This window comes from Aotus nancymaae, unplaced genomic scaffold (assembly GCF_030222135.1).
Source record: "Aotus nancymaae isolate 86718 unplaced genomic scaffold, 86718_ANA_hifiasm-v0.15.2.pri h1tg000030l, whole genome shotgun sequence".
Classification (NCBI taxonomy): Eukaryota; Metazoa; Chordata; class Mammalia; order Primates; family Aotidae; genus Aotus; species Aotus nancymaae.
Genome location: NW_026988443.1, coordinates 3838264 through 3857425, shown reverse-complemented (window position 1 = coordinate 3857425; position 19162 = coordinate 3838264). Strand labels below are relative to the sequence as shown.

At 45.0% G+C, this 19162-nt stretch overlaps 2 protein-coding genes across 2 annotated transcripts in view; one reads left to right on the top strand and one right to left on the bottom strand.

Moving 5' to 3' along the window:
* Window positions 1-6682: 6682 nt before the first annotated feature.
* The window catches only part of N4BP1 (NEDD4 binding protein 1), a 75684-nt gene continuing 63204 nt past the window's right edge, over window positions 6683-19162 (top strand). The window contains exon 1 of the mRNA XM_064383035.1: window positions 6683-6880. Within this exon, the coding sequence (XP_064239105.1) occupies window positions 6683-6880 (198 nt within the window). The remainder of the gene's footprint in view (window positions 6881-19162) is intronic.
* LOC135277198 (cyclin-dependent kinases regulatory subunit 2-like) lies at window positions 18402-18638 on the bottom strand. The gene is given in 2 exon segments (XM_064382936.1): window positions 18402-18578; window positions 18580-18638. Coding segments are annotated over 2 exon segments (234 nt in total). The 3' UTR covers window positions 18402-18403.

The window sequence follows — 19162 nt, the reverse complement described above, 5'->3', positions numbered from 1 at the left end:
GAGTTATAAATAGCTCCTCTCGGTATTGTGGCAGTTGTAGCAGTTTGAATCAATGTCAGAGAAGTTTCAATAACGTGCATAATAAAAATCTAAAGGAAATATATAAAGGGAGAGAATAAAAGACTAGAAGCAGCTGATGCATAGAGGTTTCCTGCAGCTAAGGAGAAGCCCACCCTCCATACTTGAATGGAGAGATTCTTCTTCCAAATAGCTCTCAGATTCCTCCACTCCCTCCCCTACTGGTCCAAGTCCTCGTCCTCTGGCACCTAGACCAATACTGCCACAGTATTCTTCCCAGTCTACTCTGTCCTCTTCCTTGCTTTTTCCCCAGAGAAGGGAGACAGATCTTACAGCATAAATTAGGTGATGCATTCTCTGCTTAATCTGGGAACGCCAGGGCAGTAGCTCACTCCTACAATCCCAAAACTTTGAGATACCAAGGCAGAAGGGTTGTTTGAGGCTAGGAGTCAAGACCAGCCTGGGCAACATAGTGGGACCCCATCTCATAAAAAAAATTTAAAAATTAGGTGTGGTGATGCTTATCTGTAGTCTCAGGTACTCAGACTGAGATGCTGAGGCAGGAGGATCACTTGAGCCTAGGAGTGTGAGGCTGCAGTGAGCTATGATGGTGCCACTGCACTCCAGCCTGGGCAACAGAGCAAGACCCTGTCTCAAAACCAAACCAAACCTGGGAAGGCTTTTTTTCCTCATTATACTTAAGATAAAATACAAAATCTGTAACAGGCCCACTGCATATATTCTGGAAGGTCTGGCTTCATCCTGTCTCTGGGTATTTCTGGAGGGCTGCATCCTGCCCTGTCCCCCATTCCTGGAATATGTCAAGTTCAGTCCAGCCTCAGGTCACTGTCCCCATAGAGCTGACAATCAGCTGGTGGAGGTAGACCCGAGTCAATCCCATCACTCAAGCACACATAAAACTGGCCCTGGTGCCTTGAGTGACAGGGCCACAGTGCCAAGAGCCTACAGCAGGAGACTTGGCTCATCGGAGTGACCAATGAATGAATTCTTGACAAAATCACTCTTCAGTGGAGTTTTGGAAGGTCAGGAGTTAACTAAATGAAAATAGGAGGAAGTGGCCAGGTGGATGGCTAACACCTGTAATCCCAGTACTTTGGGAGGCCGAGGCAGGTGGATCACCTCACACCTGAGGTCAGGAGTTCGAGACCAGCCTGGCCAACATGATGAAACCCCATTTTTACTAAAAATACAAAAAATCAGCTAGGAGTGGTAGTGCACGCCTGTGATACCAGCTACTCAGGAGGCTGAGGCAGGAGAATTGCTTGAACCCAGGAGACAGAGGTGGCAGTGAGCCGAGATCACACCACTGCACTTCAGCCTGGGGGACAGAGTGAGACTCCATTTCAATAAATAAATAAATAAATAATTAAAAAAAGAAAACAGGAGGAAGGAACAGTGAGTGCAAATGCCCTGCTGTGGTGTGAGCTGGGCCCAGTGCAGAGAGGAGAAGAGGTGGGGCAGGCAGGAGACAGGTCTGACAAGGGCTGCCACTCAAGGCAAGGGCTTTGGATTTTATTCAGACCCTGTAGGAATGCTCTTGGCGGGTCCTAAGTAAGGGTCTGATTGATGAGATTTGCAATTTGCGAAGATCACTATGGCTGCAGCATTGATATTTGCAAATAATTTCTTCAAATCTTGTAGAAATTGTAGCTCTTGATATTTACGGAGAGGCCAAAAGAGTATGGGGAGACCTCACAGTTGTCAGAGAGATCACGGTGGCTTGGACTGTTGACAGGGGATGAGATAAATTGAACAGTTTGTAAGTTTATTAAAACCTTGTGTGTGTAGCTGAAGAATGATGGTATTCCTGCTTCTTTTGTGAAGGCTCTACATGTGATTGTACCAAAAACACAGAACCCAGGAAGACGCACTGACCTAGACACTGCTGGCAAGGGAGCATCTTCGTCTGCTGATCTAATTGGCTGGGCACACCGAGCAAGATTCCATGTGCAGGTCTGTCTGGGTTTGACAGCATCCCACAGCAAGGAGGGTCCAAGGTTGAGGGGTTGGTCATGAGAGCACGTGATCTTCTCCTGCTTACTTTTGCATGGGCAGAAGGGGTTGGCTGCATATCCAAGCTTGCTGCTGCTGTAATTATGGCATAGCACATAAGGTCACTCAGCAGAGTCATGTAACCAGTAAAGGGTCCATCTACTCACCACTGGTAGAAAAAAGCCAGAATAACAAGAGCAAGGTGTGATAAGAGATTTTATTATCCACACTAGCAAGGGAAAGAGGGGGTGAGATTTCTACCCTTCAATTTGTGGAGTGAATGCAGGGGTTTTTTGAGAGAAAGGTGTTTGGAACGGAGAGGAATGGGGCTAGGAGGGGGTCAGTGGTGCGATTCACTTCAACAGCTTATCTTGAATTATTGTTCCTTTGATGAAGGGGTCGGTGCCATCCTGGGCCCAACCAGGTTACAAATAAACTGCAGTCAATCTTGCAGTTAATTTCTAGTGCATGAACATGAGTGAACATGAGTGAAGGTAGCTGGGAGTAAATTTCATCCCTGACTGGGGAGAGAGTTTTGGAGGTATATGGTCCATGTCAAGATCCAGCCCCTGGCTGGATATAGTGGTTCACGCCTGTAATCCCAGCACTTTGAGAGGCTGAGGCAGGCAGATCACCTGAGGTCAGGAGTTCAAGACCAGCCTGGCCAACATGGCAAAACCCCATCTATACTAAAAATACAAAACTTAACTGGATGTGGTGGTGCACACCTGTAACCCCAGCTACTTGGGAGGCTGAGGTAGGAGAATTGCTTGAACACAGGAGGCGGAGGTTGCAGTGAGCCGAGATTGTGCCACTGCACTCCAGCCTGGGAGACAGAGTGAGACTCCATCACAAATACACAAAAAAAGGTCCAGCCCCTGAAGCTTCTAAGGAAATACATGATCAGATAAGTGAGCATGGTGTATACTTAACAAGCATCTGGGTAAGTAAACATGCTTAAGGCATGGGAGCATGGAATGGGGAAGGGTAGGGAGTGGAGGTTCACAGCCCATTCCGAGGCTGTATGTTAAGATGACAGGAAACACATATGCCGCTTTTCTCAAAGTTGTATCTTGAGACTGGGGAGAAAGAAGGAAAGAAAACAATGTTTTAAAATGCAGTTTGAAGCCAAGCTGCTCGGTTACAGTCAGACTGCCTGGATTCAAACGACTATTTCTACCACTTCACTGAGAAACTCTGTGGAATGGTCCAGAACTTCTCTGTTCTTCTGTTTTCTCTTTTTTTTTTTTTTTAAGTAAGACACAGGATATCGTTGTTACCCAGGCTCACCTTGAACTCCCGGGCTCAAGCAATCCTCCCACCACAGCCTTCCAAGTAGCTGAGAGTACAGGCACCTGCCACCACCCTCGGCTGGTTTCCTCATCTTTGAAACAGGAAGGGAAACAATAGCACCCACCTTTGGAGTTTTAGGAGACCAATAAACACTCTTTCTGCCCCTTCTGAGTTCAGAACTAAGGACAAAAAGCAGGCGTCAGCCAGGTAGAGATCAAAATGTCATCTTCATTGCTGACAAGAGCTAGACTGGAGGATGTGGTTGAGGTGAAAATACTTTACCCCCAGTCACTAACACAGCAACTGCAGACAGCCCCTTGTACGAGGGCACAGGGTGATCCAACTCAGCACTGTGCCTTCTCAGAAAGTTACCAGTCAGAGAAATCCTCCTCCTGCTCTGGGGGAAAGGAGGATGAAAGCTAGACATGTTACCCCACACTTGGCCCCACTGGGGAGTGGAGTAGCAGAATCTCCTCCTATCCTTGAAAATATGAGAAGCAAGAATAAGTGATTCTCTCAACACCATTTTATGGGCTCATGAAGTTGTTATGGAGATTAAGGAAAAACATAACTGAAGTATCTAGAATACAGACGCCATAAAGTTTCTTTCATCTCTGGCATCAACTGTCCTGGCTGGTCAGGTCAGCCAGATAGGCAAGGCTGGTTAACCAAGGGAAGTTGTGGTTGAGAAACTGCATGAAGCAAGGGAGTTCTTGAAAGGGGATTTCTCTCTCTTTCTCCTTGTTCCTTACACTCAGGAAACCTTGAGAGTTCCCTAAAGGGAAATGCTGACCAAATATGAACTGGCAAGTCTTTTTTTTTTTTTTCAAGATAGAGTCTCGCTCTGTCACCCAGGCTAGAGTGCAGTGGTGCCACATCGGCTCACTGCAACCTCCGCCTCCTGAGTTCAGGTGATTCTCCTGCCTCAACCTCCAAAATAGCTGGATTACAGGCACGCACCACTACACCTGGCTAATTTTTTATATTTTTAATAGAGATGGTTTTTTGCCATGTTGGCCAGGCTGGTCTCGAGCTCCTGGGCTCAAGTGATCAAGCCACTGCCCCTAGCCTGGCAAATCTTAAAAAAGGGGGAAAAACCTCCCGAAACTGTGTATCTTCGATTACACACCAACCCAGTGACTTATGAACACAGCCTCATGGTCCAGCATTTTTTTAAAAATAGAGTTTCGCTCTTGTTGCCCAAGCTGGAGTACAATGGCCTGATCTTGGCTCACTGCAACCTCCGCCTCCCGGGTTCAAGCTATTCTCCTGTCTCAGCCTCCTGAGTAGCTGGGATTACAGGCGCACACCACCACGCCCAGCTAATTTTTTGTATTTTTTTTTTTTTTTTAAGTAGAAATGGGTTTTCACCATGTTAGCCGGGTGGGTCTTGAACTCCTGGTCTCAGATGATCTGCCAGCCTTGGCCTTCCAAAGTGGTGGGATTACAGGCGTCAGCCACCGCGCCTGGCTGGCCCAGCATTTTTTAAGGGTGTGTGTATGAGCTACTTCTGTTGGTTTGGGGTGGGATTTTTTGGAGGGAAGTAGGGAGAGGAAGCCACTGTGGTGTGTTTTTCAAGGCAGCCTCCCTCCTCACCTTTTACAATTAAGCAATTAAGAATCACAAGCAGGGAAGTCACTGGGAACAAACAGGAACTAGCCCTGGGGAAAGCCCTGTCCAATCACTAAACAAGCAATTCCGTTTAAGGTGAGTGCAATAAGGCAGGAAATAACATGCTGTGTTGACAACACGCCTTACTGATAGATTGCGGTTCTGCAAGCAATACATCAGCACAGCCAATCCCAGATCATCTACCTGATGGAGCAAGGCTGGTTGTGTGGACATCAAGGGAAAAGCCCACGGGAGCAGGAAGCTGTTGATCTGTAAGCCTGGTGGTTCTCCTCCCTGTGCTGAATCACCTCTTGGTGGGGCACTGGGAGACCACACCTGAGTTTCTAAGACATATGGAAACCCCCAGCAGCCTGGATCTCTGACAGGTTTTACCTTTGGTAAACCCTCTTACCAAGACCATTCCCCCTTGGTATTTCCAACTACAGCAATTTTAGCTCCTACTATTTTTCCACTAAGGGGGATGTACACAGATGGCACAGGCTCCTGGGCCTGCAAGTTCACTGTGGTTGCATAATCCACACAAAGATTTTCCCGGAAAATTGAGCGTTAAATATATTGCTAATTTCAAAATAATAATAGCTAATGTTCAGTGAGCACTTACAGTGTTGGGTACTATATTAATGTTCACAATAGGAAGTACTATTGTTATCTACATTTTATAGATGAAGAATTAAGACATAGAGAAGTCATATTCCCAGAGCCCCTATCTACTACAGCCACAATATGTAGCTGAAGAAAAGGAATGCAACACTTTATCTTCCACAATCTGTATTCATGGACTCGGAGAGTATAAAACCTGGAAAAGGCCTTAGAGATAATTGAATGTAACCTTTTATTTTACAGATCGGAAAACAGACCTGGAGGAGGTTAGGATTTATTTGCCCCAGTCCCAGGTAAGATCATGAGCCCCCAAACTCCCACTTTTGAGGCTTCTCCCATAACATATCCCTTTTCTTCCTTCATAGAATATCTCTCTCTCCCGAATTTATCTTAATCATTTTTTTTTCTTTTCAATTCTTCATAAGTATGCCCATTTTCTTCTCTTCTTGTTACCGAGAAAAAAAATTAGAAAGTGAGAAGGGCAGGTAAGAAGGTAAGAGCGGAGGGAGGGAGGGAAGAAAAAGAGAAAAGAAAGATCCCATCTGCCTGTCGATTAATGTGAAACTGAATAACTCAACTGCTAGAATCCTGCTTTGAGCGTCAAGATGTCTAAGGTCAAGTCCAATCCCTGCGTGACACTCTCAGTCTCATTTCCTGGCTCTAGTTTCAATTTTCCAAACTATAATCCCATACATCTGCATCCACCAGATCCCGCGAAAGCGCTTTGCCCTCATCAAAGAAGTCCGCCCAGGCCTCCAGAATCCTCCCTTTACCCTCAACCAACATGGCACCTGAGGGTGACGTCAACTTCCGTCGCCCTCACCCTACCACTTTCCCCTAGGGGGCGGCGAGCCTCAATGACGACTGCGGGCGGGGCGCATGCGCGGTGGGGGGGCCAGGTCCGCGGCTGTGGCGAAGGGGCTGAGGGGTTCACTGCCATCAGTTGCCAAGCTGCGGCGGTCTTGGCGGGATGGTATAGCCGGGCTTGCAGGCGGTGGGGCGCGGGCAGGGGCAAAGAGGCCGGGAAAGGCCGACGCCGCCTGAGGGGCTTGGGAGCGGCGGCAGCAAGCTGAGGGGGCGTCGCCGCCGCAGGCCCGCGGCACCGCCGCGGGAGGCCGCGCCCGCCATGGCGGCCCGGGCGGTGCTGGACGAGTTCACGGCGCCAGCCGAGAAGGCGGAGCTGCTGGAACAGAGCCGCGGCCGCATCGAGGGCCTGTTCGGCGTGAGCCTGGCCGTGCTCGGCGCGCTGGGGGCCGAGGAGCCGCTGCCCGCGCGCATCTGGCTGCAGCTCCACGGGGCGCAGGAGGCGGTGCACAGCGCCAAGGTGAGTCCGGCCGCCGCCCCCGCGCGCCCGCGCGCCCGCGGCCTCCATCGGTCCGGGTCTCCTGGCGCCGGCTCCTCCCCGCCCCCGCCGTCCACGCGATGCGCAGGGGTTGGGAACGCAGTCTCGGGAGCCAGCGAACTTGCCTTCTCGGCTCGCGAGCCGTGTGAGGATTCGGGCTTGATCACCGGATCCTCAGTTTCCCCGTGTGTAAAAGTGGCGTTGACGAAAGTACCTACCTCAGAGGGCTGTCGCGAGGATGAAAGTGGGGGATGTGCATGAAGCGCGGTCACAGCGTGTGGCACTGACCGGGCGCGCTGCGCAAGTCGCCTGTTATGTTCGCTGGCCCTTGGTGGTGCGCAAGGCCTGGCGCTGGGCCCACAGCCTCCTGGTCCACCACCTAAGCCCTTCTCCCCCAGCCCTGGGCCTCCACTACTGCAGTTCTGAGCCTTTTTTGGATCTCAGTTCCTCTTGAGAATCGGAAAAAAACTGTTAATAGCGGTAAAACGTTCGGAGAATGTTAGAAAGGATGTAGTTTTATTTACCTTTTTTTTTTTTTTTTTTTTTTTTGAGACAGGGTCTCACTCTGTCACCTACACTGGAGTACAGTGGCGCGATCTCAGCTCACTGCATGCAGCCTGGACTTCCCGGGCTCAAGTGATCCTCCCACCTCAGCCTCCCGAGTATCTGGGACCACAGGGGCGTGCCACCACGCTTGCCTCGTTTTTTGTTTTTTTGTTTTGTTTTGTTTCTTGGGGAGTTTTTTTGTAGAGACGGAATTTCACTTTGTTCTCCGGGCAGGTTTCGAACTCCTGGACTCAGGTGATCCTCCCACCTTGGTCTCCCAAAGTGCTGGGACTACACGCGTAACCTACTGCGTCTGGCCGATATTAATATGTTAAAAAATAACATAATTCTTTGTATTGATAATATGTACAACTAACGTTTACTTAACGCTTATAGCACATCAGAGGTTACTTCAGAAGGAATGTGCAGCCTTTAAAACTTCTAATAAGGTGGATTTCATTCTCCCCACCACCCCGCTGTTCTTTTTTTTTTAACAGCTGGAGAAACTGAAACTCAAAGTGGTGACTCGCCTTCTGTCTAAATCAGCATTTTAAACTTATACCTCTTCAACACCTCTATTTCCCTCCCTCTCCAAACCAAAAAGCAGCAACACAGTATGTTCCTCCTCCTAGATAACCGAGTTTCTCTAGGTTTTTCCATCTCCTAAGTAGGGCAGCAGAATTCAGACCTGGGGAGTTTGTTACCAGAGCCTTGTTCTTGATACTTGCCTCTCAAATGATGAGCCCTCTCTGCGAGGTGGGCAAGAAGGGCCCTCTTTTTGCATCCTACTTGACAAACTTCAGTGCCCTTGAATCTAAGTAGTCGTATCTCCTGATGTTCTTAGATTTAACAACACCAACAACAAAAAATTGTGAGTGTTTGCTTTTCACATGCTTGGAGGAGACGGGACACTGGGCTGTGTAATTCTCCACAGCTTAACTTTAGTAGATGTTGAACCAAGTTTGCTTTCCTGTGCTTAGTTTTTTTAATCAGTTGGATTGCAGACAGTTGGTCTAACTTAGGCGCATTCCCCTTCTTCCATTCTCTCCAGCTACCCAATCTTCACATCTCCGGGCTTAAAAGCTTGACGTGATTAAGTCCCGCTTTTTCTTCTGAAAATCTCTTGCGAACATTCATTCCTTTCCTTTCCATTGCCTTTACTGACTGTTGAGACCTTCATTCCTGTCTGTCCCCACCCTCACTCCATTGCCTTTACTCAATGCTCCCTCCCTCCCTGGTTCAACTTGTATTAGAGTTATCCTCCTCCAAAAAGTCATTCTCCTGCCCTGGGACCTACTAGAGCCCCCCATCACCTGTCTCATTCAGCCTAAACTCCTCCTTTGACTTAAAAATGATTAATCCAACCCCAGTTTATCTTTCTGATGTTCTGTTTTAGCACCTCTCAGCTTAAACCTCCACTATAGTAGTCTCTGCCTTTGCTGTGTGTTCTGCCTGCTCCAGGTTCTGCTTTTGCTCAAGACTCATCGAAAGCATCCCTTTGCTCTACAGAAGACCCCTGCTGGTCCTGCCAGACCTTCCCAATGCCTGTTGTCTTGGCTGTCCTTGCCACGTAGTTTAGCCAAGCTGTTTGGGAAAGGTGTGTCTTACAGTTTCTTGCTAGTATGTGTTCCTGCTTGTTGATCTTTGTGATGTGTATTACTCATAAGTCAACCCTCCCACTTGTAAGAAATTCTTTTTTTTCTCCCTTTGAGACTCATGGGTAAGAGTTGAATGCCACAATCAGGGCATTTTTGTTCTGAATTTGTTTTGGAGTTTGTTTTACTTTCTTGAAGGAGGAGAAAGCCATTAACTTGATTTTTAAAACTAAGAACAGGAAAGCAAATTTGATTCATTAAGTAAGGCTGTGGAAGAGAAGCAGATTTAGAGGAAGGAAGATTTAGAGTAAAGAAGAGTTGTTAAACTACAGTGTCTCTGCTCAAAATAAAATGAGGTGAACTGGCTTGTGTCCCACTAAGTGGTTACTTGTGTTTTGCCTTTAAAATGTTAATTTTTGCAAATGCTAGAGTAGAGGAGAGTGTGGAGCTTAGTTAAGTGGACCTCCATTGACTGCAGAGAGGTGAAATGGAAGCTACTGGTAGATAGTGATCGTGCCCGTGGAGGTTGAAAAACAGGCACTGACTCTGTACCAGTTTTGTTAAAGGGAAAATTTGTTGTAGGAAGCAGCACTAAAGCTGGGCTTTGAAGAGCCAGGAATATTCCAGGTAGCTGACCTTCCAGACAGAGGTGATTGTGGAGCAGAGGCTCAGAAAACACGGAGTGTCATGATAAAAACTGTCCAGGTTCCCTTGTGAAAGATCAAGCCTGAGATACCAAAATGCCAGGCCAAGGTCATTGGACCTTATTTAATAGGGAGTCAGTGAGGATTTTGAGAAGCATGGAATCTTCCTGAAACTGAAGACCAACATTGGAAGGAACATTGTTGCAAGTTAGCCTTGGGCATGAGGAGTCAGGGGTGGCAAGGTTTTCACAGGGACAGGGCAGCTGTGTGGATGTAGGGATTTAGGGGTAGGTTTTAAGCCAGGTGGTAGGAGGGATGATTAAGTTGTTTGACCTGTTGACTGGTGGGGCCACCAGCTTGTCAACATTTAAGGAAAACTTCTCTGGTGCCAGGGAGTGTACTGATTGTTGCCCCTTGATTTCAAGGATCCCACTGCCTCTTAGGGGAGTCAGACTTGGGGAAGAAACAGTAAAGTGTGATACGTGGAACAACTGCAATGTGTGCAAGACGTTAACTGTAACACAGGAAAGGTGGGGCTGCTTTGCCAGCTGGTTTCCCAGGGAGCAGGGAGCTCCTGGCAGAGGGACGAGCTTGTGCATAATCACAGGGGCACGAAAGAGGACGGTTGCATCACAGATTCCTCAAGTGGGGCACAAAGGGCTTGGGGCCTGCTGAAGAACCTGGATTTTACCCTGCAGGTAGGCAGTGGAGAGTTCGTGGAAGAGTTAGGAGAACATGAGAGATTTACATTTCCACAAATGCCTCAGTGTTTACACCTTTGGGCTCGGGCTGCTCAGTGTGGTCTATTGCTGGTTTTTGATAGTATGAGCACAGAAATTGAGAATAAGGGTTCAGCAGCTTTTATGCACTTTGTCATTAATACAGGGGCTAGAGAGACTATGTCTAAGAGTGAGAAGAAATCCTTGTAGGAGGGCATTGTCCATAGGCGGCCCAGAGAGAGGGGACTGAAGTCAGTGCTAGAAGACATCATGGAAGCAAAGGAGTGTGAGGATTGAATTTCAGAGAGGAAAGGGAGGTACTGGCTAGCTGTTACAGCCTCATTTGCAAAGAAGGAGATTTAAGTGAAGAAGCAGAGGTGGGACCCTCACCGTCAGGTTGTGGTGTAAAGGGATGAGGTTGTAGAGATCTCAGCCCTGGGGGTGAGATGAGTTTGAACTCTTCTTTTAGATCAAAGAGCCACAAACTCAAGAGTGCTTCCTGGGACCAGGCAGGGAGCCTGTTTAGGGAGGTGGCGGGGTGGTTGGGAGGAGGGACTGTGGTGAACAAAGGCACTAGGCCTTGTTGGAGAGGGCAGTTTAAGTGGCCACTAATTTACATTTTAAAAACCATACGCATTGAATTATATAAGCAAAATATTTTTAAACTACATATTCGAAAAAACAGTTATACATCCTAAACAATACATGTCAGTGGTCCTGAGCTTTGTTTTTTTGTGTTTTTGTGTTTTTTTGGGGGGGGCGGGGAGGTTTATTTTGGACCTGAGCTTTGGACTGCCTTTTTGAGGCAGGGTCCCCAGGCTGGAGTGCAGTGTTACGATCTCGGCTCACTGAATCTGCCTCCCAGACTCAAGTGATCCTCTTAGCCTCATGAGTAGCTGGGACTACAGGCACGTGCCACTGTGCCCATGGTGTATTTTTGTATTTTTGGTGGAGATGGCATCTCACTATGTTGCCCTGGCTAATCTTGAATTCCTGGGCTCAAATGATACTCCCACCTCAGCTTCCCAAAGTACTGGATTACAGGCATGAGCCACCATGCCCAGCCCATATTTTTCTAATACTTGAAGAGGGCAGTTGAAGACCCCAGTGGCATACAGCACAGTCTCAGTAGAATGCTAGTTCATCCCTAGAGAGAGCACTCAAGAGCTCTGAAACAGTGTTAGATGCAGTGGAACTGCTGGAAGTAGACTGAAAACAAAAGAACTGGAATGAAGTAAGGGCCAGGGTAGGTTAGATAGTATGAACTTACAGTATCACTTGAGCCAGAAACTCTCAAGTAGATAATGTTTTCCCCCAAATCAGGAGATTTGTGATGCCAGTACACAACGATTAGAGGTAAGGGGGTCTGAAGTGCAATAGAGAAGGCAGAGTGGGACCTAGGAAATATTTCTGAAGGGATCAGCCTTGTTCAAGCTAGGACAGGGAAGCAGATGAAAGCAGAAAGGGTAGAATGAGCTGTGAGGATTAAGGGAGGGACAAGACCTTAGACCCTGTGCCCTCCGAAATCATGCACACAGGGACAAGTTAAGTATTGGAGAATTCTGGAGGTTGTAATCAGAGCAATTTCAGAGCTTAGAATCTTGGATATAAAGGAATTCTGAGGATAACTCTGAGGGCCGGCCATGGGGTGCCTCTGGTTGTAGGTGAGCTGCAAGTGTTCCATTCATCTTAGAGAAGTGAGAAAATAGAGGAGATGGCAATGTGAAGTATCTAGAGCTAGTGCTATGCTGAAGTCACCAAAATCCACAGCAAGAAATTGGGTGCCAACAGTCAGTCAGTGACTGTAACTGGCTGGTTAACAAATAAAAGAGAAATAATTGGAAGTAAATGTCATGGCTACTTGTTTGGGGTCTCCATGAGTCTTTAGGGTGTGGAGTTTGCTGACCACAGCTGCCCATCGGTTGATGCTTAGCTTCAGGCAATACTTGATGGCAGTGAGTGGCCACCAAGAGGCCTAGCCAGTACCCTAAGCAGCACCACCCTGGAGGACTTGAAGCAGAGTCCTGAGGAGGACTATTCGGTCTTAAAACATTGATGTTGCAGTACACTCAAGAAACTCAGGCAGGCTACCACCCAGTCCATTTTTAATTTGCGAGAAAGATAGGTCTTTAAGAAGAGCTAGTAATTGACCTTTTCCCAGTTTTTGCTTTTGTATTTATGGAATAAGATAAGAATGAAAAAAAAGTAATTAAAGTAGAAATGGCATATTGCAACACTGACTTCAGAGGGTTCAAGTTGACCAGCTACTGTTTTATTTCCTTTTCAGTTAGAAGAGCCTGGTACCTGGTTTCATGAGTGAATGAGTGAGTGTGTGTGTGTGTGTGTGCGTATGTTGTGTGTGTGTGTTAGGGTGTGGCTCTGTCACCCGGCTGGAGTGCAGTGATGTGATCTCAGCTCACTGCAGCCTCGCCCTCCCAGGCTCAAGTGATTCTCCCACCTCAGCCTCCTGAGTAGCTGAGACTATAGGCGCATGCCACTATGCCTGGCTCTTTTTTTTTTTTTTTTTGATAGAGATGGGGTTTCATCATGTTGCCCAGGTAGGTTTCATGTATTCTTGAATGATTAATTTGTTCATGAAGGAAATAATTTGTAGATGTAATACTGGGTAGTGACATGGAGTTTTTGTTTTGATTTTACCAAGAAGAAGGTTGGTGGCCTTTTGTACTTCCTACAATATTTTTTACCCACTGTGGTTGTGAAAATCATCTTCTTAAGAAACAGTGGTTTGTTCATTCTCTTCTTATGGCTAACATTTTGGGGTTATACCAGAATGTTGAAATAAGGGATACTGTCATTGCTTATGCTGGGGTCATAAGTGATTGCTCATGCCTGTAGTTTCCTCTTCCCTGTCCATTTCCCAGCCAGTATTGTAGGATTGTAATTAAATCAAAGACCACATCTTGTTCTGTGCTGGCTGTTTGTGAAATTGTTGTAACCATAGAAGGTTAGCAGTCTTGAGTTTCAAGAACCAAATTGTAGGGGGGAAATCCTTGCAGTAATTAATTTAAAAACTGTTTTTTACAAATCACTTTTTTGTTGTTGTTGCATTTTTTTGTTTTTTTTTTTTGTTGTTATTTTTTGAGACAGGACCTCACTGTGTCGCCCAGGTTGGAGTGCAGTGGCACAATCTCAGCTCACTGCAACCTCCGCCTTTTGGGTTCAAGCAGTTCTCCCACCTCAGCCTCTCGATTAGCTGGGACTTCAGGTGTGCGCCACCGTGCCCGGCTAATTTTTGTGCTTTTTGGTAGAGATAGGGTTTCACTGTGTTACCCAGGCTGAGCTCCTGACCTCAAGTGATCTACTGGCCTTGGCCTCCCACAGTGCTGATATTACAGGCGTGAGCCACTGCATCTAGCCGAAAATCCGTTTTTCCATATAGAAACAACATAAGGGAGTTTTTTTGGCTTAAAGAAACTGAATTTAGCCTAGCATGGTGGTGTGTCCCTGTATTCGTAGCTACTGAGGAAGGAAGCTGAAGCAGTAGGATTGCTTGAGTCCAGTAGTTCAAGTCTGTAGTGAGCCATGATTGTACCACTGCACTCCAGCCTGGATAACAGAGCAAGACCCTGTCTCTTAAAAACAAAAAAAAGTAACACTTTTTTTTTTAGAAAGATTTGTAACTTAGAAGGTTTTGTTCAGTCTTAGTGCTGACAGAATTAGTAATTTACATTACTTGATGATTAAGAGCTATATGAATAAATTTACATCTGAAAGTGTGAAAGTCATTTGTGGTTATGGCATTTTTTGATTGAAATTGCCTACCTACCAGTCCTCTGGGATCTTTATCCATTCTCGAATTGGCACTTTTTTTTTAATGGTTTTATTTTATATGCAAATAATGAACAGATGTTGTACCCATAAATTTTACTTTCCCAAAACAGGAGCTTTTTGAAGGAAAACTACATAGTAACTTTTAAAAGGCACTGGGATTCCTCTGCTTCTAGATCATTGCTAGGCTAGAAAAGTAAAGTTTGTTCTACCAGGAATCACAAGTTAGAACTGAGTATTCTCCAACGTGGAAATTCTAGAGTGTAGTGTCACTACAGGCAGAGATTATTCAGTTCTCATCCCCAACATCCACAACTACCTATCAGAAGGGTTAAACCAGGTCAAAACAGTCCAGCATAATTAGGCTTCATCAAACATTGTCAGTATGCTCTACTAAGATGCAAATAAGCCGAAACAGGAAATACTAAAATCAAAATAATATTTGACACTGTCAGACAAATTGTTAGTTCCTTGTTGTATCCTCCTTTCTATAACATTAATAAAGGGAATTCAAAGAATATTTTATTTTATACATCACTAGGCATGAATTTTTGCCATTAGTTACACAAATGCTGGCCAGTGCCATTATCCGAATGGCATAAGCATTTTAAAACATCCACAATTCACTTCTGTAGTCGTAAGTAGAATTTTCATGATTTATGTAAGTACATCTATCAGTGATGATTTAACACTGAGATGCAATCAAACATCCATAATATCTGATGTTTTGTAGATGGCAATGTAGGAAAGATATATTTTAATCACTTTTAAATGACCTCATTTAAAAAAACAAGCTAATAATTTAGCAGTTCCAGGTCTCCAAAGGGCATTTTCATATGTACATAAAAGAAATGGTTACAGAGATTTTTAAGAAGCATCTTCCATGTCCATATCCTGTTGTAACTGCTGTACCATTTTCTCTTCAAACTGCTTCCTTTTGCCTGCAAGGGGGGCTCGGATAAGATGGATGTTTTGCTTGACTTCTTTGATATCCTGACCTTTCTGTAGCTCTTTATTTTTATTCAATCTGTTCATTATAAATTTAGCTTCGCATTTCTGTTTGATCTCTTCAACTCTCTTCATTGCATCAATAGTTTTATTCCATAGCTCTCACTGGTATTTGATAGGTTCATTTCTATGTTTTTCAAATTCAAATGAATTATCCACTGTAAGCTCTTTACCAGTTGCCTTCCGGAATGCTTTGGTCCACCTAACTTTGCAAGGATTTCCAGAAAACCCTAGCAGTTTTCCGCTTACCTCTCATTAGCTAGAAGTATATCATATGACCACTAGTAGCCAAGCAAGCTGTGAAATGTTCTATTTTACCTAGGCACATTGTTACCCTGAACAAAATATGAATTACATTATTTTCCATGTGTCTTTAAAATTGTAATTCCTAAAAAGTGAACATAGAGCAAGCGTTCATTTAACTCCTTTGGGAGGGAACCAGCTGCATTGGAAGACTGGTTCAAGGAGCATTGGAGGAAATAAGTATAGGTGCTGAAAAAACAATGTTGGAATAAGATTGCTTGATTTGGGTGCAAAATTGGTTAATGTCCTTCTGAGAATGTAGGAATAACTGACTCAGTTTCTCCTGCTTATGCGGACTCTAACATGCTTCTGAGACGAGATGTGTGGGAGTTTTCCTCTTAGCCTCTATTTTGTCAGATGTGAAAGAACAACCATACCACCATTAGCTCCTTAGGAATTCTGACATCGGGTTTAAAAACAGCTACAGTTACTTGCTTAGGAGTCATGCCTGCTTAGTGCAACTGTAGTTGCAGCCCTGGTCCTGTGACCAGTGTATCAGGTGGGGATAAGGGGTGGGGGCAGTGGAAATTGAGGTGATATGGGGAAGAAAGAAAAAATTATAGTTGTTATACCAGTATACTACTCAGATATACCAGTTCTCCAAACTTGTATCCTAATTTCATCAACCTTACTTTCCTAACTTTAGTCTCTGTTAGGACTTTATCAACAGGTTTTGGTTTTGCAATACCACGTAGGGGAAGTGTTTCCCCGCCAGACATGACATCCATTTCCATAAAACTTTCAAGTAAAGGAGATACAGCTTTTTAACCTAAAGCTTGTTTATTACCATTCAAGTTTATATAATCCTGTTAACCCTTACCTTTCCATATTCTTTCAGTCTAGTAGCCCTAGTCAGGGCTTTCTTTGCCAGTGGATCATGGGACTTCTGTGTCAAGGAGTTTCAGGGATTTCTCTTCACCACACCTGAAGGTTTTACCCACTTGTGTACCTCAGAGAGGCTCTGAGTCCCCAACCAGAGGGTAAACAAAGGGACCCCTGTGCTTTGTCAGTTTTGCCTTGATTAATCTGCCCAGGCAATTTTAGATCAGATTTCTCATTGTAATCTTTGCCTTCTGACTTTAAATTTCTCCAATGTGGGGTAAATTGAGGGACCAAGAGGGGCTTCCTTTGGCCTACCTTATTTTTCAGTAGTGTTGTATTAAAATCTGTTTTAGTCCCATCAATTTTCATGTTATTCATGCCATTTCTTAATAACCACTCTGCTGAGAGGAGTCCTGTGACTCTCCACTTTCTTTCCCTTACCCATATCAATGATTACTTACTCACCCTGTTAATGATCCCTTAAAATTTTTCACCTTCCTGGAAGGAGTACTTTGACTCTCTCCTCCCTCCCTTTCGCCATTCTTTTGTTAATGTTTTTATTAATGTCTGTAAGATCTAATGAAGGGAAGCTGAGGAAGCAAACCTGATACGGCTTCCTGAATTTTTTGGTTTTGCAGCAGTAAGGTTATGTGGGGGCTTCCACTCTAAAGGGCACCCTTAAGCACAACATTTACCAGTTTCCTAAGAAAAACATCTTAAGCAATTCTTAAAAGACCCGGGAGGCAGGTATATTTGGTGAGTGAGTGCCGCAGTCATTTTGAAGCCAGTCCCATGTGGCATACACATCAGTCACTTTGGGGTGTTCCACTTGGCATTTATAGAGGGAGTTGGGTAGTCCCCCTTTTCAAGGGAGCCTTTTATCTAGTCCACCAGCCTGGCTGTTTGCTTGGGAATAACCACTTATGTCTGGATCATGTATAGCCATGTGATTGTTCCATTGTGAGCCATGCATTCTGCATCCACCAAAACTTTGTCTTCACTTTGCAGCATTATACAGAAGCTTATGCATGCAGCTGTCATAGGTTTGTTGCCTTACATGCACAGCAAGTCAATATGCACAGACACTGGGTTGCAGCAGGGTGGTTATTTGTAGGGCCACTACAAAAGGTTTATTTGTAGGGCCACTGAATAACAAGACATGAGGAAACCTCAAATCTGACTCCCTAAGGAGTTTGGAGTTAGGGTGTTTAAAGGTTTTGAAGTTGGCCAAAGTGTAGACATCATTCATTGGTTAGAGTGCAGGGTGAAGTCATGGGACAGGTTGAAGAAGAAGCTGTATTCTCATGCTGATTCTGTTCCTCTGTTGAGGTCTTCAGACTGGTTAACATCAGCTGTTCTGCTGGAATTTGACGTCTGAAAAACATCTTATGCAATTCTTAAACAAAAGCCTTATGATTCTAAGGTCGGAAATTTTATCTATAGGAAAATAGGGATGCAAATTTTCAGTATCTATTGCTACATAACTTTTAGTTCCAAGGAAGTAGGTCTAAGTTCAGCTTTATTAATGCTTAAGTATAACTATCTTTCTGCCCAGAATTCTTGTTAACCCTGTGAGGATAGCTTCATATACCCTAAATTCAGAATCTTAGTAATGGCTTTTCAGGAAGTTGATACTTGTGTAACCGCCCAACAAGTTTACCTTGCCCACTGCCTAGACAGTGCCAGTTTATCAAGGTGAGAATTGCAATGGAGAAGGAGTAGTTCACACAGGCTGTGTGGGAGACTGGAGTTCTATTATGACTCAAATTAGTTTCCCCACATTTGGGGATCCAAGTTTTTTTTTTTTAATGCAACATACAAACTTTATTGAACAAAAATAACAGGTAAAGTCAAACAGGCACTTAATATTAAGAGAAAAACTGGAAGAACTTTTATCTTAAACATCTTACAGTAACCTACTTGCAGTTGCATTTAACTGAGCTCTGTTGCTGTGAAGAATACAGCTCATGCACAGGTATGGATAAAAGATTTGTACATTTCTCAAGTACTCACTGAATACTACCTTATATACACATATACATTAAATTTGAAAAAGATTTGACATTCCCCAGGTAAACTTCATTTTTGTTGTTCTTTTGGAAGAGGTCGTGTAAACAGAAGAATATGTGGTTCTGGCTCATGAATCATGTAATGAACCCAGCTTAGACTCTTTTGGACTCCAAGTCTCCTCCACTCCTCTTCAGACATCAGATGAGTTTTAGGTACTTGTTTGGAAAGTTCTCTGGGTAACATACCGGTACTCGTAGTGCTAGTTGAAGTACTTGTCTGAGTAGTAGATCTGCTTATGGGCCATCCTGCTGGCGCGCTGATGGAAATGAGAGAGCACGAAGAGCAGGCACAGCAGACAACTCGCACACGTCTGCCCAAAGCAACGACTCGCCAGAGACTAACTGGGGATCCAAGTTTTTAAAGATAATTTGACAGGTAGTGACTTAGGAAGTGGGGAGTGGTGATTGGTCAGGTTGGAGATGGAATCACGGGGTTGGGGGTGGGGGCAGTCGAAGTGAGGTTTTCTTGCTGTCTTCTGTTCCTGGCTGGGATGGCAGAACTGGTTGAGCCAGATTATGGGTCTGGGTGGTGTCAGCTGATCCATTGAGTGCAGAGTCTGCAAAATATCTCAAGCACTGATCTTAGGTGTTACAATAGTGATGTTATCTCCAGGAGCAATTTGGGGAGGTTCAGACTCTTGGAGCCAGAAGATGCATGATCCCTAAACCATCATTTCTAATCTTGTAGTTAATTCATTAGTCCTGCAAAGGCAGGCTGGTCCCCAGGCAAGAAGGTCTTTTTGGGAAAGCGCTGTTAGCAGTTTTGTTT